Below are 27,403 nucleotides of genomic sequence, written 5' to 3'. Positions count from 1 at the left end.
CCTTAAATTCTAAACACTAAACCCAAAACTGTAAACCATAAATCCGAACTATGATCAAGTAATGCGTTTAGGGTTTAATTTAGGGTTGTGTTTTGGGTTTATGGTTTAGGATTTAAGATTTAGGGTTAGAGTTTTGGGTTTAAGGTTTAGAGTTTTGAGTTTAGAGTTTAGGATTTAGAGTTTTGGGTTTAGGGTTTAGGATTTGGAGTTTAAAGTTTAGGTTTTAGGTTTTAGGTCTAGGGTTTAGATTTTTGATTTTTAGAGTTTCGGATTTTGCAGACGGCTTTAACGTCGGTGTTGTTTTTCTCAGCCATTTATTTTTTAATTTTATTATTTTCTTAACTAATCCTACATGGCACTTTGGTTGGTTATAAATGGTGAAGTGAATTTAATTCACCATGGAGTGAAACTAAGTATTGTTCCTGGTATATCTACAAAGGTATCTGGTGAATAGAAAAATGAGGATATGTATCTGGTGGGAAAGACTCTAAAAAAACATCTAAAAACTTAACAAATGGCAATATACCAAAGTATGTTATTGCTATGGGAGCGTGTTATGATTATTGACAAATTATTAGTATATTTGTTTTCTTTTTAATGGTAATTTTTTATATGATAAAACATTAAATGAAGAAACTCAACTAAGTTTTTGGCATTGCTAACTAACAGTAACATATATATTCAATAAAATGGTTAAACCATTAATCAGCAGTGGTAGTATAGTGGTAAGAAGAAGAACTTGAGACAAGATATATACATATAAACCCATAGATTTTTTATTCAAATTTTGTCAGAATCTTAGTTGATACTTGTTTAGTTAATAGAATCATGTTTTAAACTTCATTAAAAAAAATTAGACTAGAGTAAGCGTTGATACAGTTCTCTTTGAGCTTAGTTTCGGCCCAGATGTTTAAAAAAAAACTATCAACCTTTTAGAAAATAATTAGATGTTATCAACCTTCTGACAAACGAAATAATACAACAAGAAAATGGGAAACAGTCAGTTCTATATAAACGTTTTCTTTCTCTCTGGAACAGTCACAGTCTCACAACTCCAATATTCAAGCATCGCTCCTATCTATCTCTAGCTCAATGGACGAAAGAAATGCAGAAAGAGAAACTAAAGATTTCATGAACGTTGAATCTTTCTCTCAGCTTCCTTTCTTCCGTCGTCCTCCCTCCAAAGATAAGAACCCTAAACCCATTCGTCTCTTCGGCAAAGATTTCACCATTGGAGAATACTCCGGTACCACCAGTCAACAAGACCACTCCGAGACCAAACAAAAAGAAGATGAAGAAGTAGAAGACGACCAAACTGGAGATAACGGTAAGGACAATAGCACAAGCAACAACAACAGGAGATTCGAGTGTCACTATTGTTTTAGAAACTTCCCTACTTCACAAGCCTTAGGTGGACACCAAAACGCTCACAAAAGAGAACGCCAGCTCGCCAAACGCGGTGCGTCCTCTTATTTTCACCATCCCGACACTAATCTATATGGCTACCGTCACTACCCGTCGTGGAGCAGCACATCTTTACCGGCCGCTAGGTTCTATGGAGGACACATTACAGGTCCAGGACCGTCCTCCTCCTATCACACACGGCCGATCAATGGGAGTCCATTAGGACTATGGCGTTCATCTTCCAGCGTTAGAGGCGTTTATAACCCAAACGCTGTGTTTACTAGTCATGTCTCTTCTGATAACTCAATTTTATCATCCTTGGCTGGTTCTCAGCCGCATCCACCGTTACAAGTGGGTGGCTCCGCAGCTCAGAACCGCATGTCCTCATACCGGTACGGTTTGAGTCCTAATGTGCAAGATCATGTGAGTCTTGATCTTAATCTTTAACGTCACAGAAAAAAAACTATAATATCTATTTCACACATGTTTTAACCAGTTCATTTGGTAAAATTTAAGATTGTTATGAACTTTTAGAGAAAGAAATGGTAGGTGTGTGAATGAGAAAATGTACGATGTGTGGGTCTTACGTTAACGTAATTTATTTCGTTAACACTTGATGATGTTTCTGATGCTCATCGCTCATACTCCCTCTGTTCCTGAAAGTAAGATTTTCTAGAGTATGTACGCTTATTAAAAATTTAATAAATGTTTATAATTTAATATATTTTTTACTTTCTTATACATTTTCCAATAACTTTCCACCAGTAAAATTTAATCAATTCAAATATTCTCAATTAATGTTCCTCAAAAGTATAAAAAAGTACCTTAACAATATAGAAAATCTATCTTTGTGGAACAAGAAAAAAATCTAAAACATCTTTACTTTCGGGAACGGAGGTAGTATATAATAAGAACTCAATTATATGTTTTTATTTCAAGCGTGCGTAAATGATAGAAATGAATTTTATCATTTCACGTATCCACATGCTATTATATGTCTTTGAAGATTCAGCTTCCAACATAATTGTTTCGGACAAAACTCAGACAAATTTCCAGACATAGTAATGAATATTCAATTAATATCACTCAGCGACTCAAATAAAAATTTTCAAAATAGGATCATAAAAACACATCTTGATGAATAGAAAAGTTTTAGTTGACTCATCTCCATACAATGGTAAAAAAAAAACTTAAGATTTTAACAAAGAATAATAAAGCTCAAGATGGAAATAAGCTCAGCTGATGATTTGGTGCGTATGGGTAAGTGAAGACAATGTACAAGACAAAATGGTATAGAGAGAGAAACAAAGAGAGTGGAGTGGTCCATCATAGAACGCAAATGTAGAGTTTGTGATAGAGCTTTTTCATCCGCCCCTGACGTGACTATTCTCTTAACTTTGTAATTTCAAGTAAAGAACATAATCAAGAAGCTAAAGCAAAGCAAAGTTCCTCAAGCTTTCTACTTTTATGGTGTCTTTTTTGGCAAACCAAAGGAATAAAAAAATCTCTCTCCAATATATATGTATATCGTTATCAATGAACTCAAAGAGTTGTGATTCACATACCGTAGACTCCACTTAACAGATGCCAACGCGAATGAGTATGACGAGTCCGTCTTGTTGCATTCAAAAGGACAGGTTTTGATTGAACCCATATCTAAAATATGCCCTACAAGATATCAGAAAACGGTAATGATCCGAAAAGTGTTTTTGGGACAAAAACATGGGAAAATAAAATTCTTGCACCTAATTAACCATGTAGTTTTGTTATATATGTTGAACTATCAAATCAAAACATTAATATTATAGGAAAACGTAGCAACGGTTTGTGTTTAGGCCTAGGATCCAGAAGAGCGTACGAGTTTCCACATGTGACAAGACTTTAGTCACAGAATATAAGAAGCATTGATTCTCACCCTCCACCAGTATAATGCAATATGAAACAACTCGTGATGGTTACATTATATGCTTTATTTTTAGAAGTGGGCAAATCTGATTAAATCAAGTCTCTTATGAAGGAAATGGAAAATGATATGCTAGACATTCTAACCGGAAAATGCCATTAGATGCAATGCAACATCACAACACTTCTTCCCGTGTACTTTTCTCTAACCAGTTATATCTTTAAACGTTGTAGCATGATGTCTTATATCAAACTAACATTAGCAATGTCAATATCAGTGACACCAACCTAAAGCAATAGATAAGTTTGAGAGGTTGCAGAAAGCGACATAGTGATTTTCCTGACCTGAGTACTTTAGTCGTGGAACAGTTTCCATCAAGTTTAAATGGAATATTGGACCAGATGCTGCAACCTTAGCCTGTAGATCAAAAGGGAAGTGATAAGGTTCTTTAGACAATTTTTGTGGACATGTTTGAACATAACTTTTGCAATAAGGATGTTTCAGTTGTCACCAAGCGTAGTATCAAAACAAATGAAACAGAAAGAGTGAAATGACGCATATGCGCTCCCCAAACAGTTCCCTCAGCTACAAACAGTACCAGTTGGGAATTACATTAGTATTTTTATCATATAATAGGAAGTTTAAGGAAACTAACTACTAGTAGAATGATGTCAAAAGACTTTCACGTCAGTCGCAGCTACACTGGACCTACCAGTTACTGCAATTGAGAAGGAAGCTTGTGATGAGTGGACAAGGTGATGAAAAGAGGCACAAGTAAAGACATTGTATAAATCTTATAGGACCACTTTTTGTGTTCAGTTGTTTTTGAAGATGTGCAAAGAACTTGGTAGAATCTAAAGAACAGTGGCCCATACCCCTAGAAGGAAAGAAAATTGCAAAACCATGAGTATGATAGTTCGAACAGTACACATCTCAGAGCACTAGCTGGGAAAGTTAAAGGTTAAAAGCAAAGACCATGTGGTTGGATAATTGAGATGATTGTCTCCCTCTGATTCCTATATTTCATCATCTCTATGCTTTGTATCCTTTCTTTTGGTGATTGCATCACTCTTAAGAGAGTTATAATAGCCAAAGCTGATCAATCCATAGGTAAAGGTAGCTACCGAGGCTCATGTAGTTCCATGACTAATTTTTTAACTTGGGAACAAGAACATACTGTGGTCAATTAAGCAACTGCAGCATTAAGGTAGGACAGGGTAAAGAAACAGTAAGAGACAAGAGTCAATATTCAGATTGCATAGTAACATAATAGATCAAGAGATGTTGAAAGCTTGATATCAATATGCACACTTATGCTACCGGTACGCTTGATATCAATATGCATAATTATGCTACAGGTACATATTGTTGTTTACTTGGCAACTATACTATACATGACTTTAGTTTAGCTAAACTTTCCAAGTTCCACAAGGTGTGTACCACTTTGATGACATGACTAAACAACAGAGAAGTCCATTATTGTGAAGCACTTGAAGAGGCATCAACATGAGGTGATTGTTAGTTGGGAAAGCTTTTGAAGTGCCTAACCAACAAATGTCAATACTCAGAGAAAGAGTTATACAACTCAGGTGCTTTCTGAAAAGTCACTGATGACTACAGAAAAGGAAAAAGAAACACACATATAACGCTAGCAGGTAATATCAAACCACCCTATCTCAAATTGAAAATATTACATTCTGTAATGACAGAGAGACACAAGAGTAATATGTGATATTATTGAGTAATATCATCTATCACGTTTATGTAACAGGTGTAGATCAACAGTTATAGCAGACCTTGGTTTCTGGTAACAGTAAGTTGTGTGAAAAAAGGACAGTGCTCTTCAATTTTTACTGTTAAAGGTGTGAAGATTGCAAGAAAGTTAAATGGAATTCAGTCGTTTTCCCTATGGCCTTTATTGTTTAACCTGACAGGTAAAAAAGTCATAAACCTGTAGCTTCTGGACGTTTTGTAATTATCAAAGAATGATAACAATCATAATTTTTTTCTTACACATGAAAACGTGGATGAAGCTAAGAATGATCAATTTTACCTCAGACAGTTCCCTGAGTATACAAACACACCTATAAGCAAAAAAACTTTAAGAAAGAGATAAAAGCAATACAAGACACTTTCACCAAACGGGGAGAAAAACAGTGAGAAAAGGCCCAATATATAGGCCTAATCAGACCCAATTAAGGTGTCCTCATTTCTAACTTGGGCCTATCTAACTCAGGAAGTACACAAACAGGAACCCCGAACAACGATCTGGTTTTGATCGGTTCAAGAATCCCGTGTAGCCTTCTAATTTGAAACTAATTTACTTTCACACATTTGTATTAACAGTGTGTGTAAGGCCAATAGACCAACTTTGGTGTACTTTTTTCTTTGGTAAATATGTACACGAGAAGAAGACGTCACTTTTCTAACTTCGTTTGATAAACCGCCTTGAAGATTAGAGGTAAGATGGCTACATACGTAATATATACTCATCAATGTATTATGTATGGTGTCAAAGAACAATATATCAAACAATATTACTAAACCTATAGATATCGTTCGAGAGATACGATAAGATATTGGTGTGTTAGAACGCTTTTGTGAGGAGCATTAACATGTTATCTTCATTCCAGGATCGACATAATAAATTCTCCGAAGATCAATTATATGTGCATTAGTTTATAGAATTTTATACGAAACTTTGACCAATAAAATGAATTACGCGGATTGTTTTTTTCTCAATATTACGCTGATTAAAGAACTTCTCTAAGGTATAAGAACAACTAACTCTTTTAAATTACGCAGTTTGTGTTTAGGAAGCTAATTTATTGTCCTATTATTAGACTCGTGATATGATTTGGTGCATGCATGTAATGTAAGAATAGCATTTGCTTTACATAGCTGTTTGGACTTTAAACCGATTAATTTACTTCAAGATCAAGGTGTGGAGAAAATCAAACGTATGAATTTATATATAGCCACGGATAAACCAGACTCAATATTTAAATCTATTAAACAATTTAGAACAACTTGAAAAATTGGTAGCCGTGTTATGGGTGTTACATCTATATTATTAAAAGAGAAATACACGAAAATTTTCTTATTTCATTAATTAAACTCCTTTTTTTTACTTGTCTTTTTCAGTTGCATTTATGAAATATCCTAAAACGAATAAAACTGTCTAATTTATTACTTGTCTTTTCAGTTACATTGATGAAATATGCTTAAATAAATTTAAACTTTTTATTTTATTGTTTGTCTTTTTCAGTTACCTTAATGAAATATCCTTAAATAAATTTGGACATAATGTCATTTAATCAACCAAAAAAACTCATGAGTTATCCTTATGTGCATAATTTTAATAAAGGAGATTTTTAAAAACGTGCATCATTAAAATGTTACCTAAAACATGCAGCACTAATATATAACATGCAACACTAATATATAACATGCATCAATAAAACTAGAATTTGACTCACGCAATTGTACAGATATTATTTTCAGTTGATTAAATTTAAAAATAATTATTTATTCAAAAATATTTAAGAATGACTATGTTTTTAAAAATTATATGGTACTATTTGCTCATAACTCATTTTTCATTTGATAAATTGTTAGAAAAAAAATTTTAGCATAATATAACTCAGTTGTCATTTACTAAATTTATGGTTTTTATTTTTATTTTTTATTATTTAATTATAATATTTTCATTTTATATTTGAAAGATAAATGAATTTTCTTTCAAACAATATTTTTGTAAATGTATTTTTTAATATTTTTTATATGATATCACACATTCATAAAAAAAATAGATAGTTTAAGATGCAAAAAAAAATATTTACTTAATGAATATAATATGAACGAATATTACAAATACATCATTTAATAAAATAAATAATTAAAAATTGAAAATTAATATCCGCGCTGGCGCGCGGATCAGAGTCTAGTTTAACGAATTATAAATGGTGATATGAGCTAATATTTCCTTATACGTCAGTCATTTATACCTTATAAGATGTTTTGCAATCAATATATAATTTGAGATTTTCTGATTAAATTAGTGAATATAAGCTTCAAGCAAGCTACATGATTCTAATTGTTTTCCTTCCTTAAAGAAAATGTCAAAGAGATAAATAAATCAGTAAGCTTCCGGGCATGTTCCTGAAGTCTCCTGATGGCATTTAAATGTATTACCAAATGTATACATTAAATATATGTAATACCAGTCAAATATGACTAGGATATGAAACGTGCTTTACATATGTGAGCATTTTGTTTATTCTATGTGATGTTTACAAAATAATTATAATATAGTATTAGTTAATAGATTTTCACAGAACTATATGTGTCATCATACAATTGTTCATGTACTAAGCTATATATACGTAGGTCTAAATTCCAAAGGCTGTTGACTTTATATTTTCGCATAATTTTCTTTGGGCTCTCGAGCCATCATGATTTCATTTGTCAAATGATGTTTTTGTGTATTATTTGGATGACTTTTTTAATGGAATATCAAATTTATTGATCAGATGGTAGAAAGCACTTTACAATGAGCAATGTAATCTATCTATCTATAGGAGAGAGACTGTGTTCTAATCTAAAGACAAGGAAGAAAAAATCAGAAAGGACTCATTGCAAACCATCTCCGTAATAACAACCACTCCAACTTATAACTACTAGTATATTTCGGAGAAGTAATGCGATTCCGAATGGACCTGTTAGTGGCACGAGTGAGAGCCTCCACCGAAATATAAGTTATAACTGCCCCAATGTCTTATAGAGTTTCTCTCCCTCCACACCATGTATATTACCGTCTGGAAAAGTAACTTCAAAAGAATGTCATCAAGTCTGCTCTGAGAAAGAACCAACAGACTAATAATTATTCAAAGGATCTCAGACCGTTCATGGTTGAATAATTGAAGGTTTCATGTACTTGTATTTAGATTCTAAATTTGATTTTTGTTGGGACACACTCATTTGCTCAGGGTTCGGAAAGCTGGTTCACTTTTGTACTATGCAATTACAACCATGAAAACTGCACGTGTCGTTTAGCCAATAAGAAAATGACATTTGTCATGTACCCTGAAGACAAAATCGTCACAGAACAAGAAGCTCCTAATTGAGGCGTTAATCAGACAGGCCTTGTTGAAATCATGTGGGCAAGTACTATATGTCTTGTCTCTATTAATAATTTTATTTCATATAATAATTTATTAATTAATCCAAAAAATCAACTAAATTCTTCATATTTACCTATAAAGCTAGTCTTTGTGGACAATCCTTTATCCTCTTCTTTGTTCATCATCTCCAAGCAGAAGATTTCATCGGTATATATTTTCTTTATTTGGTTTATTAATTCATTGTAGGAGCTTTTCTTTCACATTCAAATTCAACTAAATTATCCATGCCTTCTTCTGTCATGCTTATTTGGCGACACTTTTCAAGAAATGGAAGTCAACTCTACGAAAACACCGTTGCTTTGGTCAAAAGATCATGAGGCTGAGATTCAGAAACCGAAGGTAGCCAGCAATGTCTCTACGATGAAATCGAACTTTTTCACGGATTTACCTCATAAACTTCGATCCAAAATCGATCCTGAAGACCCTTATGACATTGATATATCCAAAGCCGTAGGTCTCAAAAAAGGTAAAGTGTATACACACACATAACTTTAGTGTCGTACTTTATAAGTTAGATGATATTCTCACTAAACCAAGAATGCTTATATAATTTCTTAAATATTCTGATTTAAAGACGAGAAAGATTACTACGAGCGACAATTGGCAACATTAAAATCCTTTGAGGAAGTAGAAAGTTTTGTAGCACGGTCAGAAAAATATGTCATGGATGAACAAAGCCAAGTGGAAGATCAAGCCGAGAGAGCTGCACAAGAGCGAGCCATGCAAATCTCTAATTGGGCTAACATCTTTTTACTTGCTCTCAAGGTGTGACTTTTTATTGACTTATTCTTATATACATTGATTTATATGTGATGTCTAGATATATATGTTCATCAAATGTTATATAAACTGTAGATATATGCTACGATTAAAAGTGGATCCATAGCGGTTGCAGCATCAACGCTCGACTCTTTGCTTGATCTTATGGCGGGAGGAATACTTTGGTTTACACATTTGTCAATGAAGAACATTAATATTTACAAATATCCCATTGGAAAACTTAGGGTTCAACCTGTTGGAATCATCATTTTTGCGGCCGTTATGGCTACTCTTGGTATATATATTATTTGTACTAAAAAATTATACAATTCAAAACTATATATAACAAGTTTCTTGTTGAAAATAATGCTAAATTAACCATATATACATTTGTGTAGGGTTCCAAGTACTGCTTGAGGCAGCTGAACAATTGATTAAAAATGAACCTTCAGAGAAAATGAGTCATGACCAATTGGTTTGGTTATGTTCAATCATGCTTAGTGCAACCGTTATTAAACTTGTCTTATGGATCTACTGTAGAAGCTCGAGAAATCATATAGTCCGTGCATACGCAAAGGTAATATATTTGTGTATATATTTTAATAATTTCTTATAAAAATGGGGATTGAATTTATTTATTTGGTAAAAAAATGGGGATTAATTGATGACATTTGATATAGGATCATTACTTTGATGTGGTAACAAACGTTCTCGGCTTGGTTGCGGCTGTTCTCGGAAATGCTTTTTATTGGTGGATTGATCCGGCTGGTGCTATTGTCTTAGCCATCTACACTATTATCAATTGGTCAGGGACCGTTATGGAAAATGCAGGTAAATTTGTAATATACTTTTATATACTCTTCTATTTAATAACATAGATTGGGTTATTTATCATTATATGTTTTGTATATGTGTAGTCTCATTGATCGGACAATCAGCTCCACCGGAAGTATTACAGAAGTTGACATATCTAGTGTTGCGACAAGGCGCCGATAACATCAAACGTGTTGATACCGTTCGTGCCTATACCTTTGGTGTTCTTTACTTTGTTGAGGTATGTCTATATATGTAAACACATTCATGTTGCAAACATATAGTTAAAATTTAGATGTCAATTTCTAAATGCACTTGACCACTGCATAATTTATATTAAATCATAAATTTATGAGGTTTGGTTAATTCGTAATTAAGTTTAACATATGTTATTATATATGTGTTTTGGCAGGTGGATATAGAACTTCCAGAGGATTTACCATTAAAAGAAGCTCATGCAATTGGTGAATCATTGCAAATAAAGCTTGAAGAACTTCCAGAAGTGGAAAGAGCTTTTGTTCACCTCGATTTTGAATGCCATCACAAACCAGAACATTCTATTTTTTCTACAATCCCAAATGATTTATGAGAGTAATATACATGTATAAATATATGTGTTTTTGCTCGTTTTTTTCGTGGCGCCTTTATTGTTTTTGTACTTGACAATTTACAATTTTTTTGTTTAATAAAAAACTTCTTTGGATACTTGACAATTTACAATTTTTCTTCAAATCAGACAACATTTACATACTTTGAAATGACATTTTATTTAGTTGGGATACATGCTACCATATATTTTGTTATAAATTTTCCCACAAAAGTTTTCACATCACTATACTTCAAAAATATCCTTCTATCTCAGATTGTTTTAAACGTAGATGTCTGTGTTTGAGATTGCGTTTACACATAAAAGTGAGAAATTGTTAGAAGATTAGAACAAGGACTAACCTGTGACTGTGACTGTGACTGCCACAAGTCTTTTTGTTCTTTCACGTTTTTGTATTCATAGTCTCCTCATCTCCTCTAAGAAACCTTCAAGCTCCTTCAATTCTTCACTGAAGCCAATACAGACACGTATAAAGCTAACAGTTTAGCATGTATTAACGGGGGTTGAAATGGTAAGTTTGGCTTATACTTGTTTGATTCAAATGCATCTCAGCACTAAAGCGTCTTTGTCTGCTTCCTGTGCGAGCTGACATCTATTTAGTCTCTAAAAAAGGTTCCAATAATGCTCTTGCATCAAAATCACCACTGTGAACAAAGAAAAAATGCACCAAACTGTTTCGGACATGGTTTTACAACAAGAACATAGCCAAAATCATGTGTCTTTCTCCTACATTCCCTGTCTGAAACCACACAAACCCAACAACAAAAGAAACCAAAAAGTACAGAGATGGTAACAATGGCTCCCTCCAAACTGATTCATCCTAGAAGATTATCATCATCTCATCTTCATCTCCATTGGAGAAGAATCCATCATGACAGACTAAAACGGACAACCAATTTCAAATCTTCCATACGATCACTAGCTCTCCTTGAGAGGCTTCTTCTTATGTACATCAAATTTTCAATCATTTCTTTCTTGGTTTACTCTTCTTTCCAGATTCGACCGGTCACTCTCAACTTGAGTTCTTGCCTATCACCTCCAGAGAAATAGAGTGCAAGGTTCCTTGGGATGATGAGACCGTCTTGACTGTCCCTTACTTTCCTGTGACTGTCACGGATGCTTCTAGGGATTCCTTGCCATGTTAGTTTACGTCCATGAGCTCCTACTTCCAAACTGTAACTGAACTTCTTTGCCTCGTTTTCATCTCCCATGAAACGAAGGAATGCCATGTACACTGGAGCCATCCCCAGCTGGAACGCTTCAAAGTGTAAACAGAACTGTCTCCCAAAGCAGTTGAACACCTGTAAAACCGAATGCAAGTTAGAGTGTAAAGCAACATGTATTGGAGGATTAATGTGAAAATGAGACCAAGTACCCCTATCAGATATAGTACTCAACGGTGTAGCAAGAAACTAGTCATGGGCATATTATCCTAAACCCAAAAACCGAACCGAAATTTACAAAAACTCAAACGGTTTCTATTTCTCTACACCGAAAAACCAAAACCAAACCAGAACTGAGAACCGGACACCTACCCAATATTTAAAATATAATAACATATTAATTATTGTTAATATTTATTATATAAAATATAATTTATAAATAAAAAAATCTGAATTATCCAAATTACCCGAATATTTTTTGGTTTTTTCGGGTTTAACACAAATTAATCCTAAACTATTTCTAATTCGTCGAGTTTTATAAAAAAATAGAAAACCGACCTGAACCCGATAATACCCGAACCCATCCGATCCAAAAAATGTTTGGTTCCTAAACAGTTCTTAAACACCCGAACACAAATAACCCGAACCAAAAACCAGAATGCCCATCACTACAAGAAACCATATTGATAAACAAGAAAACTATACCGTAAGCATCCATGTGGCATTCTCGACTTCATGTGGATTTGACTTCACATAACGGTGGTTAAAAGTGCATCCGTCATGCATATCAACCTTATGATCATCTTTCAAATGAACAACTAGCGTGGGGATATCACCTGTAACCGAACACTCAGAGCCAGCATAAGGACAAGCGTAAGGCCTAAACCTGCAGTGCTGCTCGTGTTTAAGCTTGCTGTAGTAAGGAAAAATGTCATGACAGCCCAAACTCTGGTACCGGCATGGAACTTCCAAGGACTCTGCAACATTCTCGAGAGCTAAGCATCTTATGTTACCAAGCTCGTAACGACATGTAGGGCAAGCGTTCTGCACTCTCGCTTTGCAGTTTGAACATAAGGTGTGGCCATTTGGACACTGTAGAATTTAAACAACGTTACGCTTTGCAATTACAAAACTTTTAACAGGGAGATAGAAAGTGAGAGACGAACCTGATGAATTGGAGGGTACATTAAGTTTGTGCACACTGGACATTCAAGAAGCTCGTAGACACCATTGTTTGAATGCATGCCATACTTTCCACTCCCTGCGATGCCTGACTTTGTAGGTTTGTTATTGTTATTATTAGCTTCCGCTTTTGCTATTTTAACCTCGTAGTCCATTCCAGTCGAAGTGGATTCAAGGACTTCTTTCAAAGCACTGCCTCCAGGAGCCATGGTGAGTGAAATGCCTTTGTTCTTTCACTTGTAGTCAGATGATTTGCTCCTTTTGGATCTATTTGTTATTCTGCAAGAGTAAAAAAAAAAGGAATCAAAAACAACATAAAATTAGCAATCACATAACTTGATACTGAGAAAAAAGTAGACTTATGTGATGTGTTAGCTTCCTAAAGCAACTAAAGTATAAAATAAAACAACTCAAAAGTAAACAAAGAATTGAAGCAAAAATATTAAATGCACTTTCAGATAGGTACCAAAGCTATGAACAATGCTTTGCACCATTCCAATGAACGAACAGTAATCAATGGCAGAACTATCAAACATCAACAAAAAGAAAAAAAATATAACTATTTTCTTTGCAGAGATAATTATTATTCAATCTAAATAGACAGAGAAACAGAATAATAGAGATCTAACTAGGACAAGAATCAGGAAATCTAACTCTATGACAGCTAATAAAGATCGTGCAAGCAAGGTTTTAACTTTTAACCAAAAAAAAAAAGACAAAGTTTTAAACTTTTAAATTCAAACCACGTTTTAAGCAGAAATCTCTGTAAAGAAATGCAAACCTCAATGTCATTTATCTCAACATTCTCTTTACCCTAAGAAACAATTTCAAACAAACAATCCATCAAATCAAAAGTTTCAAAGACAACAAAACAGAGAAAGGGTTCTCAAAAAAAAAACTCGAAAGTTTTGACCTTTTGAGATATATTCGTCACACGAGGATTCATATTAACATAAATCATTGACCCGAGAACCCAATTTCGGAATTTGGTGATTTATCGATCTTTTTCTCGATTTCAGACAAAAAGACCTCAAATTCAAAAAAAAAAAAGAAAAAAAAAGATCATTACCTGGAAACAAAACAGCAGACTGTTCACGTGTTTATAGGTGTTTTGTTTGTTTCAGATTCAAATCAAAACGAGATATCGACGGATTTTTGAAAGAATGAAAAAAAATTCTGGGTCACTCAGAAAATGAAAAGAGACGGGAGGAGAGTCATGTCTTGTTGGTATCGAATGAAAGTCATTAATGGTGGTGGTCTCTGTTTTGTCTTTATTCCACTTTTTTAAAAAAACCACACCGAATCATCACAATTAACCATGGTGGTGGTGTTTGGCTCCTTTTATTTAAGCAATACTAGTACTATATTAATCTCCCCTTAACTACAATTATTTATACTTTATTAGATTTTGTACTATCTTACTAATTATTACTATCTGCGTTTGTGTTTACAACTTATAACGCTCGATTACTTTTATTTTCGTATCTTTCATGTTTTTAAGTTCTAACCAAACAAAAAATTTAAAGTACGTAGATTACATATGATTATTATGAGTAAAAACAAAAGAAGCAGTAAAGAGCAGGTAAAGACGTTGAAATGAGACTCCAAAAGTCAACTCTTGTTACGAAACTATGAAAGTAATGACCAATTACGAAAAGCTCTAATAACTAATTCTAAAAATCAAAATATCTTATTGGCTCGATTCTTGCATCGAGTAACGAGACGACGCTCGTTTCCCGCACACATCATTTTCATTTTGTTTTTATCTTTGTTTTAAAATTTGGCTTTTAAGTTAAACCGAATAAAGCTCTCTCTATATATATATATATACCTGCCGCTGACGTAATTTTCTTCACGAAATTTAGACTTGTAATTTTTTTTTCTTCTAATTTTAAGAAATTGTCAACCAGTTTTTAGTAAAACAGACCATTACAAGTTTACAATTTATATGCTATTTTGATTATAAATGCTGAAAGCCTGAAAATGGTTTTGAAGATGTCCGTTTCTGCGATTGTATTTTATGCGGTGGTTATTGTATTGTCAAAAAAGTTGGAATATGTACTAAAAAAATAAGAATGATGTTCAAACCAGCACTGAAATAATTGACAAGAAACATATGAGAGTAGATCATTCAAAAGAATAATTTACGTGTCGGGTGTTGCTGCTCGCATGTGACATGTACACTGCTCAAAGTATCTTGTTTTTTGTTTCGAGAACAAAAAGGTTGCGAGTTACGGCGCAAGGGGAAAGTAATATTTCAAAAAGAAATAATAAAAACACTCGTCGCCTGAGAGATTCGAACTCTCGCGGGGAAACCCCATGTACTTAGCAGGCACACGCCTTAACCACTCGGCCAAAGCGACTTGTTTGCACGATGATTAACGCGATACTATCTGATCGATTATAAACTTCACAAAAGTGGATGTACATGCTATTCCATTCTTTTGCCTACATGGCTGTCTTAAGAAGGTTGTTGATTTCTTATACATTTTGTTAATGATTTTACATTTTTATAAAAGCATTAAAATGCAATTTGAATGTTGGCGTTTTATGTGCAAAGATGATTAGATATACACCTAAGATGCATCTTGCATGATGGTGTCCACTACTAGTCAAATAAGAAACACATTCCACATTGGATTCAATGGGTTGAGAAACTATTGCCAGGTTCAATCAGAATAAAGTTTCTGAAAAAAAGATAATAAAACTTTGATTAAAAATAGTAAAATACCATCCCTATTGCGAAAATTACAAATCAAAATACAACAAACCAACAAGCGACACAAGAAAAAGAAAAATACAGTTACAATCTTCCTCTTCATCATCATCATCTTCCACAGACTGAAAGCTTTAGTTTTTCAAGTAAATCTCCTTCTCCTAGGCGGGCGAGAATCAGCACTGTCAACATCAGAAACTCTCGACCCATTCTCATTCCTTCTCCTCGAAGAAGACGTCGAAAGAGTGACCATGGAATCAATCTCAACCGCAGTATCCACTTGACTCTCAGAGTTTATAACAGCTGCAATGCTTGAGAAAGAGTCTCTATCATCAACCACAACAGGAGAATGATGGTTCAGCTCTTGGTGGTTGTGGTTCCTCCCCAGTGGATGCGTTCTAAAATACGCGTCTACAAGCCGCTCAGCAGAACTCAACGCAGAAGTGAAGTTCGAGATCCTTGCGACTCTATGTGACTGTAGCTGTCTCCTGATCAACAGAGGATGGAATCTCGTGGTGGTCTCTCCTTCAAGATCAGGAGCAGCAATGTCCGGGTTCAGATTGATATCCTCTGATGCTGTTGCTGCAGCAGCACTAGCCTGGTTCTGCTCTGATCTAACTCCTCTAGAAGTCATCAACCGGTTAAGAATCGAGTTGGCTCGATCGTTCACTCTTTCTGAAGCCTCCCGGTTGCTAAAATCAGGGACAGGGGCTGAGTCCCTCTCAAACCTACTCTGTATACGTCTAATCATTTCTTCCATCGGTATAGTAAAAGGAGACCTTTGAATCGTATTCCTCAAGCTCTCGATGCGTTTAGCATGTGGTCTCATAGGGATCTTGGTATCTAAACTCTCTTCAACTTCTCGTTTATGGTTCCCACGCCCGTATATAGGTGTCACGGTTTTAACCGTCACCTCTCCTTTGCAAACCGGACATTCCTTTGCGTCAGAGATGTTTAGCCATTGGAAGAGACAAGGCCAACAGTAAAGATGGCCACAACAGGTGAGAACCGGCTCCTTTGACAAATCCAAACATATATTACAATCGAAGAAGTTACCATCACCGCCGCCACTAGTTTTGTCAACATCCCCTTTCTTCTCTGATACACCGTCCCCAACAGCTTCTCCCCCGTTCTCACACATTTTCAGATCCTCATTGCCTCTTTCACTACCCTCACCAGTCTGCAAAGCAGCTCCACTTCCCATCAGCTGGTTCAGCTCTATATCCATGGCATGGGTTTCGGAGAGAACAGGGATGGGGAGGTTAAGCTGTCTGAACCGCGTCCTATGCCGGCGGGTTCTGATCCTCGCAACAGCTTCAGAGGATCTCTCAGATGGGTTATTATTAGTCCAATCAGCTAAATTAACAGTTTCGTTTGACACCAGCTGGAGATCTGACTCGGGACCAGGGCCTAGATTCAGATCCAGGTTCATTGTGTCAGCTAGCTCCTCACCCATCAATAAAAGGCTCTTGCTTTTCACTTGCGGTATCCTGCATGGAAGAGAAGCAAAATGAGCCAATATAAGGTTATCCGGTTCACAAGCTGTATGATGAAACAAAGAAAGTAATATCTCTCAGAAAACAATCAATCTAGCTTTCTTTTCAGGCACATAGCTAAACTAAGACGAACAAGAATCACCACCAAATATAAGTAAAAGCAAACACAACGTTTATGAACAAGAAGCCAAAGACCAGACGGTGCACCTAGAAAAAAAAAACTAAGTCCAAGTGAATTAAAACAAATGGAGAAGCAAAGATATTATAGCCAAAGTTTGGAGCTTTACAAAAGAAAATTACCGTGGAAGCAATCTACAGGCGTGTGAATTGGGTATATACTCAGATTCGCTCCAGATTCGAAACGATAAACGATGAGAAGGTGAACAAGAAGCTAATTACAGATAGAGATAGCCATTAGTCCATTACTGAGCCAGCCCTAAATCAATCAATTTGGGGATATCATGAATCATGAAACCCTAATTCTCAAATCTCCCGCCTGAGAAATCCGCAACCTTCTACAAAAAAATATAAAATAAAGAAGACGCCTTTGTTGATCAAACCGCAATTCTCGATCCAGCCAAAATCAGCTCAGGGGAAAACACGAAACGGATACAAATCTTACCCAGAAGAGCTGGAAAGAGATGAATCAACGACCTGGAGCTGGGATTAGGAAGGTAAGATCATAAGAACATGGTTGATCAATCAGCCTAGAACACCAAGCTTGAAGCTTTTGCTGGCAACGCCATGGAAAATTCGCACCTTTAGATTACGAAACGTCCAAATCTTGTCTAATTAGGCTAAAGCAGAGAGAGGAGAAGGAAGAAGGAGAGGAATCTGGTACGCTCCGGTTTAGGCTAATACCGGTCTTGAGTTTCACGCGATTATCTGAATCGGACGGCTAGGGAATTATCAGAACCATTTTATGAGACGAGCTATTATGTGCACCTCTCTATAGTTTATAAACTTTAATATTAAAAAGTATTTATAAACCATAAGAGGACAAAAGTCGAAAGATAACGAATTTGATTTCTATTAGTGTATTACCAAATCTCATTAGGTGTCCTTCATTTCTGGTGTGAAAACCCTTGTTTAGATGCTTAACCTTTTATATAGTTTCTTCGTTTTAATATAAAAGGTATATACTTTATATTTAACTAGTGGTTTGTCCGTGCGAATTTTATTATAAATTTTGGTGTTATATATTATTTTTTATATTGTAAATTAAATATTAGAAATGGCAATTGTGTTGTAGTATATTTTATTTATTTATTTAGCAATTAGTCCTCATTGGAAAGTAGACCTAATTCTGGAGAAAAGAGACTATGTGATGGGAAATGTGGTTTCACCTTTGAATTTGAGCTATATTGTCTAACAACATGTATTTGTATTGTGGTTATCATGAAATGTAATTTGGTTTATGTATGCAACATAACCGTTTTCCAGACTCAAACCAAACATATAATAAACTACTTATCATCAAGATTGGTAGTTTTCTTTTTGACCAAAAATACAGTAAATATTCTTTTTGACCAAAAAGACAGTAAATACGAATGATACAGACGAAGAAGCCCATTAGTGTTTGGCTAGGTGTCAATATTAAGATAATGTTCTATATATTTGTTGTCAAGTGGTATATGTGAGAGGCCATCAAGTGAGGCTTTGAGCTTATGTAGACACTTACTATAAGTGTTGGTTTTGTCGAGATGTATTATTTGTAACGGTTGGGGAGACTAATTGGCCGTATATATTAAAGATCCTTGGTGCCATCAAGTAACTATAAATCACTAAACATGTGCACATGAAATTTTAAGAACAATGTCTTAGTCAAAACCTGAAAAGAGGGGAGGGAAAGGTTTAACCAAAATTTTGGAATTTCTAATAAAAACTTGGAAGGAACGAAACATAAGACAATAAGCGGTGAATAGATAAAAAACAGTGATTAAAAACTCTAAAAAATGAGACACAAAGAGAGAAGTCAAATCTCAGACACTATCAGGAGGGTCTGTTTCCATTGATAATTGGCCTTTTAACCAGTTAGGTTCTCAAGTGGCTACATCTGATTGATACATGTGCACATGCCATGACGTTTTTTTTGAAGAAACTCGTACTACGACAGTGATTAGTTTTACAAATAAAATGTGTGGCAGGAAATGATAATCTACGGTTAAGGGTTCGTCAAGTGTGTGATACATGGTAGGAACTTGATTGTTGTAAACTGGTACTTAAAATAAGCGACTAAATTGAACCTTCAAGTCAAAGCTTCCTCTGAGTTCGGAAGGTAGGAGTTGTTATTTACATACTTATACAAAGAGAGCTTACTTGAAACATACGAAATTTTGAAAAAAAAACAAAGACCCTAACATAACGGGTGGGAATGAGTTGTAGTCCTATTTCATTATTATGCTAAATTTGACAAAAACTCCAGCGTAGCTGTGGTCCACGACATGAGGGTCATAGACTCCCTTGAGATTTTACTCAACGCGTGCCTTCTTTACAGCGTGTCCATCCTCTGTAACTGTTGGCTTCTCCGCAGTCATTTCAAGAACAACAGGTCGAGCTCGTAGTAGAGCTGCCTCGCCTCTGTTCTCTTCAACCATACCATGACCATTGAACCTTCTACTGGTCACAGAACATTGTGGTACACACCATGAGAGGAATGTGTTGTTATGGATGCAGCTCCCGCCATAACATCGCCGGGGTTGTCATTGCCGTTGAAAATATGCCAGTTACGCAAGGAGGATAAAGACTTAAGTTCTAAGTTGTTGAACTCACCTGGACCGCAAAATTAGCTATTGATGGGCGCTGGTGACGACTGAAATTCGTGAGACAGGGAAAGAGTGATGTTAAAAGAGAAATTAAATTTGTAAAGCGGAAAGTGAATATCTTGCCAACAATATCTTGGAGGCCTTGTGGGATGGCCCTGACATGTGGGTCTTCAACGCCTACATGCTGTATCACAAAATGTCAACGTAAACAACGTTAAAAATCATGAGAAGATATACATAGATATAATGGGTTACTCGGTGACTGATACCATGACCAGTGAAGCACAAATATTGGTCAATTTTGTCATCTCAGCGTCAAAAGTAACAAACACTGCAGAGTCAGATCATAAAAGATCATAAGTTGACATTAGTGTGCTAACCTGAGGCGGTGAATTTAGGATATAGTCATTAGGCTCTGATAGGGTTATAGATTCAATCTTCTTTGACATCTCCATATTTTGTAGAAGTAGATGAACAACCTTACTTACTGCTACAGATCCTAGGGTAAGGAATGTGTCAGAGGGGTTTTCTGCACTAACTCCTACCCCTTTAAGGTAACTCCGACCGGCCGTACTCAGAAACAAATGGGGGTGGAAAAGAAACAAATGGCATGGGTTAATATATGAAAGAAATTCCACTAAGGAGAGATGCTCAAAGTACAAACGACGTGATGAGGAGGCCAAAAAACTTGCTCTATATGAGTTTCTTGCGTACATCCAAGCTTTAAAAACTAACTTATTAGAAATTGCAAAGTGCCAACAAAAAACATAAACAGAAAAGCAGAACATGAGTGTGGAGATATAAGTCTGCCTCCTACTAATTTAAGGTTGATGTTCATCACTAAAGGCTCAACACCAGACATTACTAATTTATTATGGAGAAGCATGGCAAGTCCTTCAAAAACACTAAGACAAACACTGGTGTCCCTGCATAGTGGAAGAGATGAAATGTAAAACATTTTGATATATTAAAACTAACCTTGGTCTTAAAAAGGTTAACAAAATATCCCTCACTTCAGCAGCAATATCTGAAACCAAACAATTGTAGTAATGATAGTTTCAGGTGCGATGAAAGTTATTTCTTGGGAATGGCTGAGAAGAATCGAAAGAGAAATACACCTGACAAATCCGTGTTCGTATTAGTCAATAACATAAGTTGTTCGTAATCACCAAACCTGAAAAGTTCCACCGGGAGAGGGTTCATGGTTTCTGCTATCTCATCAAATTTTGTATCTCCGTGAATCTAATAGCAACAGGGCTGTCGACAAATCTGAAGTTTTGGTTGCTTCTGGTGACATAAAAAACTCTCATCTCATAGGAGATCTTTCCTTCAGAATGTGTTTGAAGGTATTGAGCCTGTGAGCATCTATAAAAGAGTAGGAAATCAGTGAACGCTAAAGGGAAAAAATAAATAGAAATTAGAAGTACCTTTTGGGATCTACGAGGTTGCTGGAATGGAGGGATTTGGAGAGGGCTCCCAAGACATTGAGGGTTTCCTCCATTGAATGTCATAATTACATAACGTTACTCCGGCGCTCTGAAGTGGAGGTGAAGCGGTACCACGGTGGCTTGGCAGAGCGTCGTCATAGACTTTTTCAGATTATATTTGGAATTTTGTGGACAAAGCATTACCAGTGCACAAATTAGTTACAGCCCAGTTTTAAAACTATAAATCCAAAAAAAAACAAAACGTAATCAGATCGCTTAATATTTTGGATACACGTGTCTAAAAACCCCCTTTCTCTAGACTGACATGGACAGCCTAAAAATTAGGAATGGCAATTGGTACCACCCGCCCCGCAGCGGTCTCTCTCTCCGGCGGTTCTTTGTGGGTTGGCCCGCAACGACGCGGTCTCAATCTTTAAGCCCAAACCCGCCCTGCTAACATCTTACGCCTTTGCGGGCAGCCCACAGGTCGTCAAATATTAGTGGCAAACGGTACCACCCGCCCCGCCGTGGTCCGCCCCGCCGGTGGAGGCTCGTAGAAGGAGAGAAATTCCGGTGACGGGATCTCCAAGAAGAGAAGTTATGGTGGTGGAAAGAAGACGGAGAGAAGCTCCGGTGGAGGCTCGAGGAAGGAGAGAAGTTCCGGTGGTGGGATCTCCAAGAAGAGAAGTTATGGTGGTGGAAAGAAGACGGAGAGAAGCTCCGGTGGTGACCTTAGTCGAGGAGAAGAAGAATCGGTTGGTGGTGATGCTCCTCTGGTGTTCGTCAATGGAGTCGTGGCTATAGAGAACATGAATTGTCATATCACCATTTCCGTCCATCTTTTTTTTTCAGGTGTAGACACAACAAAAGAGGAAGTGGTGCGGGTTCTGTCTGCCCCGCAAGACCCGCAATGGCCCAAACCGCAAAGGCCCAACCCGCATGAGACTTAACCCGCGAGACACGTTCACAAATGGGCCTACAGTATATCTACCCAAACCCGCCCCGCATGGGTCTTGTACGGGCCAGGCCCGCGGGCTGCAGTCCAATTGCCATTCCTACTAAAAATGCAGATACTTCAACTTTATAGTTATAGATTAGTCTGCTAAGTTGTCAAGGCCAATAACTCTGCATGTTCATTTCTACCCATGTTCCAAAATTGGGTATAGAAATTCGCTTAATTGGTAAATTGAATGTAATCAAAATGATTTTACCATAACGATTTTTCAAAAAAAAAATCGGTCTAGACATTCGAAAATCGATCTAGATGTCCACCTAATTCGAACAACAATACTTAGGTTTACTTCTACAGTGAATGGTTAAATTCACCGCACTCCTCATAACCAATCAAATTGTCATGTATAAATAGTTAAATCAGACAATAAAAATAAAAAAAAAATTAAATAGCTGGAAAAAAATACTGACGTTAATTAACACTGCCGTCTGCAAAATTCTAAATTCTAAAAACCTAAACTCTAAAACCATAAACCCTAAATCTAAAACACTAACCATAAACCCCAATCCTAAAATCTAAACCGTAAATCTTAAACCCTAAACCCAAACTCTAAACAATAAACCCAAAATCTTAAAATCTAAACCCTAAAGCCTAAACCCAAAACTCTAAACCATAAATCCTAAATCATAAAATCTAAACCCTAAATCCTAAACTCTAAACTCTAAATTCTAAACCCTAAACCCAAAACTCTAAATCTTAACCCAATCTCTAAATCCTAGACCTTAAACCCAAACCTCTAAACCGTAAACCTTAATCTTATTAACTAGTAGTTGGGTTTACGATTTAGAGGTTTTGGTGTAGGGTTTAGGATTTAGAGTTTAGGGTTTAGGATTTGAAGTTTTGGGTTTAAAGTTTAGAATTTAGAGTTTAGGGTTTAAGATTTAGGGCTTAGATTTTAGGATTTAGGGTTTATGGTTTAGAGTTTTGGGTTTAGAGTTTATTGTTTAGAGTTTGGGTTTAAGGTTTAAGATTTATGTTTAGATTTTAGGATTTAGATTTATGGTTTAGTGTTTCAGATTTAAGATTTATGGTTTTAGACTTTAAGTTTTTAGACTTTTGGAGACAACGTTAATTAATGCCGGTGTTGTTTTTTTTAGCTATTTATTTTTTTTATTTTTATTGCATTTTTTAACTATTCTTACGTAGCATTTTGATTGGTTACGAAGAGCGTGGTGAATTTAACCATTCACCACGGGGGTGTAACTAAGAATTGTTCACCTAATTCTCTATAGAGCAGTGGGAAGGTTTTTGAATATTAATTTCTACTATTTTGATACATCAATCAACTCAATTAAATCAGATAATTTACCAGTTAAGAAGAACACATCCTCTTCTACCTATTATTCTCTCTTAATCAACTCCCTAATCTTTAGCAACTCCATAGAAGCTACTTAATAAGTAAGAACGCAACAAAACTGTAAAGAAAAACAGCTCTCTCGTAATCTTTTTTTTTTATAAATTGATCTCTCTCGTAATCTTTAGGAACTCATATCCTATCCAACTCTTATCACGGTGTCCATCCAAACTCGAATCTTATTACTTCATGGCAAACTTTTCGCATAACGATTCATACGCTACACTGCATAGCTTGAACTTTTCCTCAGCTGCATCCTATGTTTCACATACCAAGTTGAAATCAGTGCCGGTAAACACATTCACACTGAGTTGCCAAAATAAAACAACGAAGTAGTGACCACATATTGTATTAGAGATGTTATAATGGGTTTTGTTAGTGGGTTTTTAATGGGTTTAAAAAAAATGTCCATTTTGGACCCATTTAGTTAAATGGGTTTTAAATAGGTAGTTTTGTTAAAACTCATTTATTAAATGGGTTATACTTAAAATTAGTGGGGATCCTATTAAATTCATTTAACTTAATATAATTAATTAATTATTTTTTTGTAGGAAAATTTGATTGTATAGTTTTGAAGAAAAATTTGATTTTACAATTTATGCGGAAAAATTCCGATTTTGCAGTTTTGACAAAAAAATTGGATTTTATAATTTTGACGAAAAACACATTTTTGGTTTTGGCGGAAAAATCTGATTATGTGGTTTTGGTGAGAAAACTCAATTTTTACGGTTTTGGCGGGAAAGCTTCGTTTTACGGTTTTGGCGGAAAAACTCGATTTTACGGTTTTGACGGAAAAACTCAAATTTTACGGTTTTGACGGAAAAACTCAATTTTTACGGTTTTGGCCGAAAAACTCGGTTTTCGGTTTTGGCGGAAAAACTCGATTTTTGCGTTTGGCGAGAAAACTCGATTTTACGGTTTTGGCGGGAAAATTCAAATTTTACGGTTTTGGCAGGAAATCCGAGTTTGCGTTTTGGCGGAAAAACTCGAATTTACGGTTTTGGCGGGAAAATCGGATTTTGCGTTTTGGCGAGAAAACTCGGTTTTACGGTTTTGGCGGGAAAACTCGGTTTTACGGTTTTGGTTGGAAAACTTGATTTTACGGTTTTAGCAGAAAAAATCAATTTTGCCGTTTTAGAAGAAAACTTGATTTTACGATTTTACCAGAATAATTTGATTTACGTTTATATAATAAAAATCAGTTAAATTTTTTATTTGTTTCATTTAATTTTTGTTAAAAACCATAAAGTTACAACAATTAAAAAATTAAATCAAAAATAATTTAAATATGTCTAAATAGGTTAGTACAAAATTTGTGGATCTAAATGGGTACCCCTAATAGTCTTATTTTTAAATGGTTCTAAACGGATATGGATTTTAAACGGGGTGGGTTTTAAACGGGGTGGGTTTTACCAATTTAACATCCCTATATTGTATTGGTTACCTTGGTAGAGTCGTGGTGAAGATCTGGATGCCACTTTAATGCACAAAGTCGGTATCTGATTGCACGCAAAGAGTTTAGAGAGATCAATATATAGAAACATATAGCTTCCCTCTGATGAGAAAAATTAAGTAACTAATTTACTTACGCATTTTTGACATCTCCAAGGGTTAAGGGACCTGAGGAACTAAGACCAAGTGTTTGTCTATGAGACTGCTCGCTCGAATCTAAGTCGTTGACTTCCGTTGAAGAATGTTTGTCTTCTTCTTCTTCCTTTTCTTCTTCTTGATCTACTCGTTGTCTCCAGCTGGCTCATCCACGGTTGTTGTTGTTAGAATACCTCCACGAGTGAGCTTCACCCTCTTCTTGTCTGTTTGAGCCATAGAAATGACGAGCTCTCCACCGAGATTTCCTCTCTTTGTATGATGCACCCAATGCAGTCCTTAGAAAGTATTCAATTTCACACTCATCATCAACTCCACTGAAATCAAAACAACCTACACAATCATCAAAAAAAAGCAAAATGAAACCAAGACTCCGAAGTTCATAAGACTGATCCCTTTTTTACAAACTCTAACCTATATAGTTTTTTCAGACATAGAAGAGGAAGCAGAGAGGCAAAGAAGAGTGTGTTGTCTTACTTTTATCCAAACGTTGATGAATGTATCTACTACCAATCCGGTTTCTTTTGCAAACCCTAAAGTATTGTTTCTCGAACCACGAGGTGCGCTTTTCAGAGTAATCAAACCCATCACTCCATATCTGTTGAAACACTGAGAGAGCTTTTAAAAATGTAAAAGAAAGATAAAAAAAATTCAGACATTAAAGATATTTACCCCAAACAAGTGTTCTGCAAAAGCATTCACGTTACGACGCAAATCTTGCTTTGCCCTACTTCTTGACAACTTTTTGTTTCGTGTTTCTGAGTTCTGTCACACATGTCAATATGGCGAAATTCAAAACGAGAGCTAAGACTCAAGATACAAGCAAAACGTGCAGAAGAAGAAGAATAAGAGAGATAGACTGACGGATTTATGTTTGTGTTGTAGGATGGGAGTAGAATGGAACAAGAAGGCAGTTTTGACGTTAGAAGAATAGCCTTGTGGCTTGAGAATCGCTGCTCTGACGGCGGCGATCATCTCCGGCGGCCAAAAGATTCAAGGCATTCCTACTACACTCAACTGCTCAAGACCAATCATTGGGCCTAGTTATGTCAAATTGGGCCACCCCGAGGGCGAGGCTCAAGTAAACCTTAGTAGGGCTGATTTGGAAGGAAAAATATGTCCAAAACAAGTGGGCGCTGTGGGTAGGCATTTAGGATATCGGTCCGGATATTTGGTTCTCGTCGGATAGGAGGTTAGAGGATTCATTTTGGTTCAGATCGGTTCAAGTAGTCTTGGGTTCGGGTTGGTCTGGGTAGTTCAAGGTTTCCGTCCGGTTTTGGTTTCACCGTTTTGGTTATTTCGGTTTGGTTTCGATTCGGGTTTTCGGTTCAGTTTTTATTTTTGAAAAAGATTGTAATATCAACGGTTTAATGTGTTGTTACATTATGTACCGATATCAATGCATCCAGTATTGATCATCTGTTTATGATAAACCATTTGGTAGCATGTAATGATAGAGCTAGTAAAAACGAAGTTAATCGGCATTAATTATAGTGATCATCAAGATTGTTTCATTGACGATCGAGTCTCTTAACAAAGAGACATTGTTGCTTTATGTTCCTCTGTTTATGTATGTAAATGTCAAACAAACTGAATACAAACGGAAATACTTCGAATACCATATATACAAAGACTTCTATAACATGTTTCTCATGATGAACGCATAATTAAAAAGAGTTAAGCTTTTCGTCCAACAAAATAAATTGATTAGCCTCATATTAAGCATCTTTCGTTTGTATCAATCGCTTAGAGGACGTGCAAAAAAAAAGAAGTTAATTATTGTAAATGTAACATGCTTGACACGATGAACGCATGAGACATTAATGGAGAATTAAACCTAAATATAGATGTGAAAATAATATTTATTTTGGTATATATTTTTGTAGCATACATTTATCGGTTAAAAATGAAAGTTAGTTATTTATATGAAAATAATAAGAGTACTTTTACATTTTTTTTACTTAGGTTTTAAAAAAGAAATATCACTTATTTTATAGTTAGTTTTTCTATTTGA

General features: G+C 35.6%; 6 protein-coding genes and 1 non-coding gene across 14 annotated transcripts; 2 read left to right on the top strand and 5 right to left on the bottom strand.

Moving 5' to 3' along the window:
- The first annotated feature begins 982 nt into the window (after positions 1 to 982).
- On the top strand, positions 983 to 2,019 carry LOC106310256 (zinc finger protein GIS). Its single transcript, XM_013747493.1, has one exon. It carries the CDS (start codon positions 1,093 to 1,095, stop codon positions 1,849 to 1,851), a length of 759 nt encoding a protein of 252 aa, XP_013602947.1. The 5' UTR covers positions 983 to 1,092; the 3' UTR covers positions 1,852 to 2,019.
- Positions 2,020 to 8,550: 6,531 nt separating this feature from the next.
- On the top strand, positions 8,551 to 10,720 carry LOC106310009 (putative metal tolerance protein C3). Its single transcript, XM_013747201.1, has 8 exons — positions 8,551 to 8,637; positions 8,756 to 8,956; positions 9,065 to 9,255; positions 9,346 to 9,544; positions 9,648 to 9,826; positions 9,930 to 10,080; positions 10,167 to 10,303; positions 10,475 to 10,720. Exons 2-8 carry the CDS (start codon positions 8,758 to 8,760, stop codon positions 10,649 to 10,651), a joined length of 1,233 nt encoding a protein of 410 aa, XP_013602655.1. The 5' UTR covers positions 8,551 to 8,637; positions 8,756 to 8,757; the 3' UTR covers positions 10,652 to 10,720.
- A 596-nt stretch (positions 10,721 to 11,316) lies between these two features.
- Positions 11,317 to 14,324, bottom strand: LOC106307853 (E3 ubiquitin-protein ligase SINAT2). 2 transcript variants are annotated; one of them, XM_013744927.1, is made up of 4 exons: positions 14,084 to 14,324; positions 12,999 to 13,293; positions 12,538 to 12,924; positions 11,317 to 11,970 (listed from the first exon to the last, which is right to left on the bottom strand). In XM_013744927.1, the coding sequence occupies exons 2-4, from the start codon at positions 13,221 to 13,223 to the stop codon at positions 11,650 to 11,652; spliced, it is 933 nt and encodes a 310-aa protein (XP_013600381.1). In that variant the 5' UTR covers positions 13,224 to 13,293; positions 14,084 to 14,324; the 3' UTR covers positions 11,317 to 11,649. The 2 variants fall into 2 exon arrangements, with proteins under 2 accessions (XP_013600381.1, XP_013600382.1); XM_013744928.1 differs by lacking the exon at positions 14,084 to 14,324 and adding an exon at positions 13,928 to 14,051.
- Positions 14,325 to 15,295: 971 nt separating this feature from the next.
- TRNAS-GCU lies at positions 15,296 to 15,377 on the bottom strand. Its single transcript has one exon. It is a non-coding gene; the product is annotated as a tRNA-Ser (tRNA).
- A 321-nt stretch (positions 15,378 to 15,698) lies between these two features.
- Positions 15,699 to 18,140, bottom strand: LOC106312641. 3 transcript variants are annotated; one of them, XM_013750233.1, is made up of 3 exons: positions 17,849 to 18,140; positions 17,527 to 17,741; positions 15,699 to 17,433 (listed from the first exon to the last, which is right to left on the bottom strand). In XM_013750233.1, the coding sequence occupies exon 3, from the start codon at positions 17,184 to 17,186 to the stop codon at positions 15,873 to 15,875; it is 1,314 nt and encodes a 437-aa protein (XP_013605687.1). In that variant the 5' UTR covers positions 17,187 to 17,433; positions 17,527 to 17,741; positions 17,849 to 18,140; the 3' UTR covers positions 15,699 to 15,872. The 3 variants fall into 3 exon arrangements, with proteins under 3 accessions (XP_013605687.1, XP_013605685.1, XP_013605686.1); XM_013750231.1 differs by having other exon boundaries at positions 15,699 to 17,220; positions 17,849 to 18,135; XM_013750232.1 differs by having other exon boundaries at positions 15,699 to 17,220; positions 17,527 to 17,738; positions 17,849 to 18,135.
- A 1,326-nt stretch (positions 18,141 to 19,466) lies between these two features.
- LOC106309481 lies at positions 19,467 to 21,601 on the bottom strand. Of its 5 annotated transcripts, none has more exons than XR_001263585.1 (4): positions 21,419 to 21,601; positions 20,372 to 21,356; positions 20,261 to 20,322; positions 19,467 to 20,175 (listed from the first exon to the last, which is right to left on the bottom strand). XR_001263585.1 is itself a non-coding variant. In XM_013746511.1 (4 exons), the coding sequence occupies exons 2-4, from the start codon at positions 20,777 to 20,779 to the stop codon at positions 19,698 to 19,700; spliced, it is 747 nt and encodes a 248-aa protein (XP_013601965.1). In that variant the 5' UTR covers positions 20,780 to 21,356; positions 21,419 to 21,601; the 3' UTR covers positions 19,467 to 19,697. The 5 variants fall into 5 exon arrangements, 2 of the variants coding, with proteins under 2 accessions (XP_013601965.1, XP_013601966.1); XR_001263584.1 differs by having other exon boundaries at positions 19,467 to 20,322; positions 20,372 to 21,018; positions 21,110 to 21,356; XM_013746511.1 differs by lacking the exon at positions 20,261 to 20,322 and having other exon boundaries at positions 19,467 to 19,859; positions 19,999 to 20,175.
- A 2,303-nt stretch (positions 21,602 to 23,904) lies between these two features.
- LOC106311286 lies at positions 23,905 to 26,364 on the bottom strand. Its single transcript, XM_013748493.1, is given in 6 exon segments — positions 23,905 to 24,041; positions 25,229 to 25,283; positions 25,374 to 25,722; positions 25,867 to 25,987; positions 26,062 to 26,154; positions 26,254 to 26,364. Coding segments are annotated over 6 exon segments (804 nt in total). The 3' UTR covers positions 23,905 to 23,966.
- Between the last annotated feature and the right edge of the window lie 1,039 nt (positions 26,365 to 27,403).

This window comes from Brassica oleracea, chromosome C8 (assembly GCF_000695525.1).
Source record: "Brassica oleracea var. oleracea cultivar TO1000 chromosome C8, BOL, whole genome shotgun sequence".
NCBI lineage: Eukaryota > Viridiplantae > Streptophyta > Magnoliopsida > Brassicales > Brassicaceae > Brassica > Brassica oleracea.
This window is presented reverse-complemented; position numbering and strand designations above follow the sequence as displayed.

What these genes read in the sequence shown, in the direction of transcription:
- LOC106309481 (XM_013746511.1), bottom strand. Translation starts at nt 20,779, where the DNA reads ATGTTCTGCTTTTCTGTTTATGTTTTTTGTTGGCACTTTGCAATTTCT. An exon ending in TCCTAAATTCACCGCCTCAG is followed by an intron (nt 20,176 to 20,371) that starts GTTAGCACACTA and finishes TTTGTGATACAG; the next exon opens with CATGTAGGCGTTGAAGACCC. An exon ending in TAGCTAATTTTGCGGTCCAG is followed by an intron (nt 19,860 to 19,998) that starts GTGAGTTCAACA and finishes TGTGTACCACAA; the next exon opens with TGTTCTGTGACCAGTAGAAG.
- LOC106312641 (XM_013750233.1), bottom strand. Translation starts at nt 17,186, where the DNA reads ATGGGTGAGGAGCTAGCTGACACAATGAACCTGGATCTGAATCTAGGC.
- LOC106310009 (XM_013747201.1), top strand. Translation starts at nt 8,758, where the DNA reads ATGGAAGTCAACTCTACGAAAACACCGTTGCTTTGGTCAAAAGATCAT. An exon ending in AGCCGTAGGTCTCAAAAAAG is followed by an intron (nt 8,957 to 9,064) that starts GTAAAGTGTATA and finishes TCTGATTTAAAG; the next exon opens with ACGAGAAAGATTACTACGAG. An exon ending in GTGTTCTTTACTTTGTTGAG is followed by an intron (nt 10,304 to 10,474) that starts GTATGTCTATAT and finishes GTGTTTTGGCAG; the next exon opens with GTGGATATAGAACTTCCAGA.
- LOC106310256 (XM_013747493.1), top strand. Translation starts at nt 1,093, where the DNA reads ATGGACGAAAGAAATGCAGAAAGAGAAACTAAAGATTTCATGAACGTT.
- LOC106307853 (XM_013744927.1), bottom strand. Translation starts at nt 13,223, where the DNA reads ATGGCTCCTGGAGGCAGTGCTTTGAAAGAAGTCCTTGAATCCACTTCG. An exon ending in TGTACCCTCCAATTCATCAG is followed by an intron (nt 12,925 to 12,998) that starts GTTCGTCTCTCA and finishes TAAATTCTACAG; the next exon opens with TGTCCAAATGGCCACACCTT. An exon ending in ATGCCACATGGATGCTTACG is followed by an intron (nt 11,971 to 12,537) that starts GTATAGTTTTCT and finishes TCGGTTTTACAG; the next exon opens with GTGTTCAACTGCTTTGGGAG.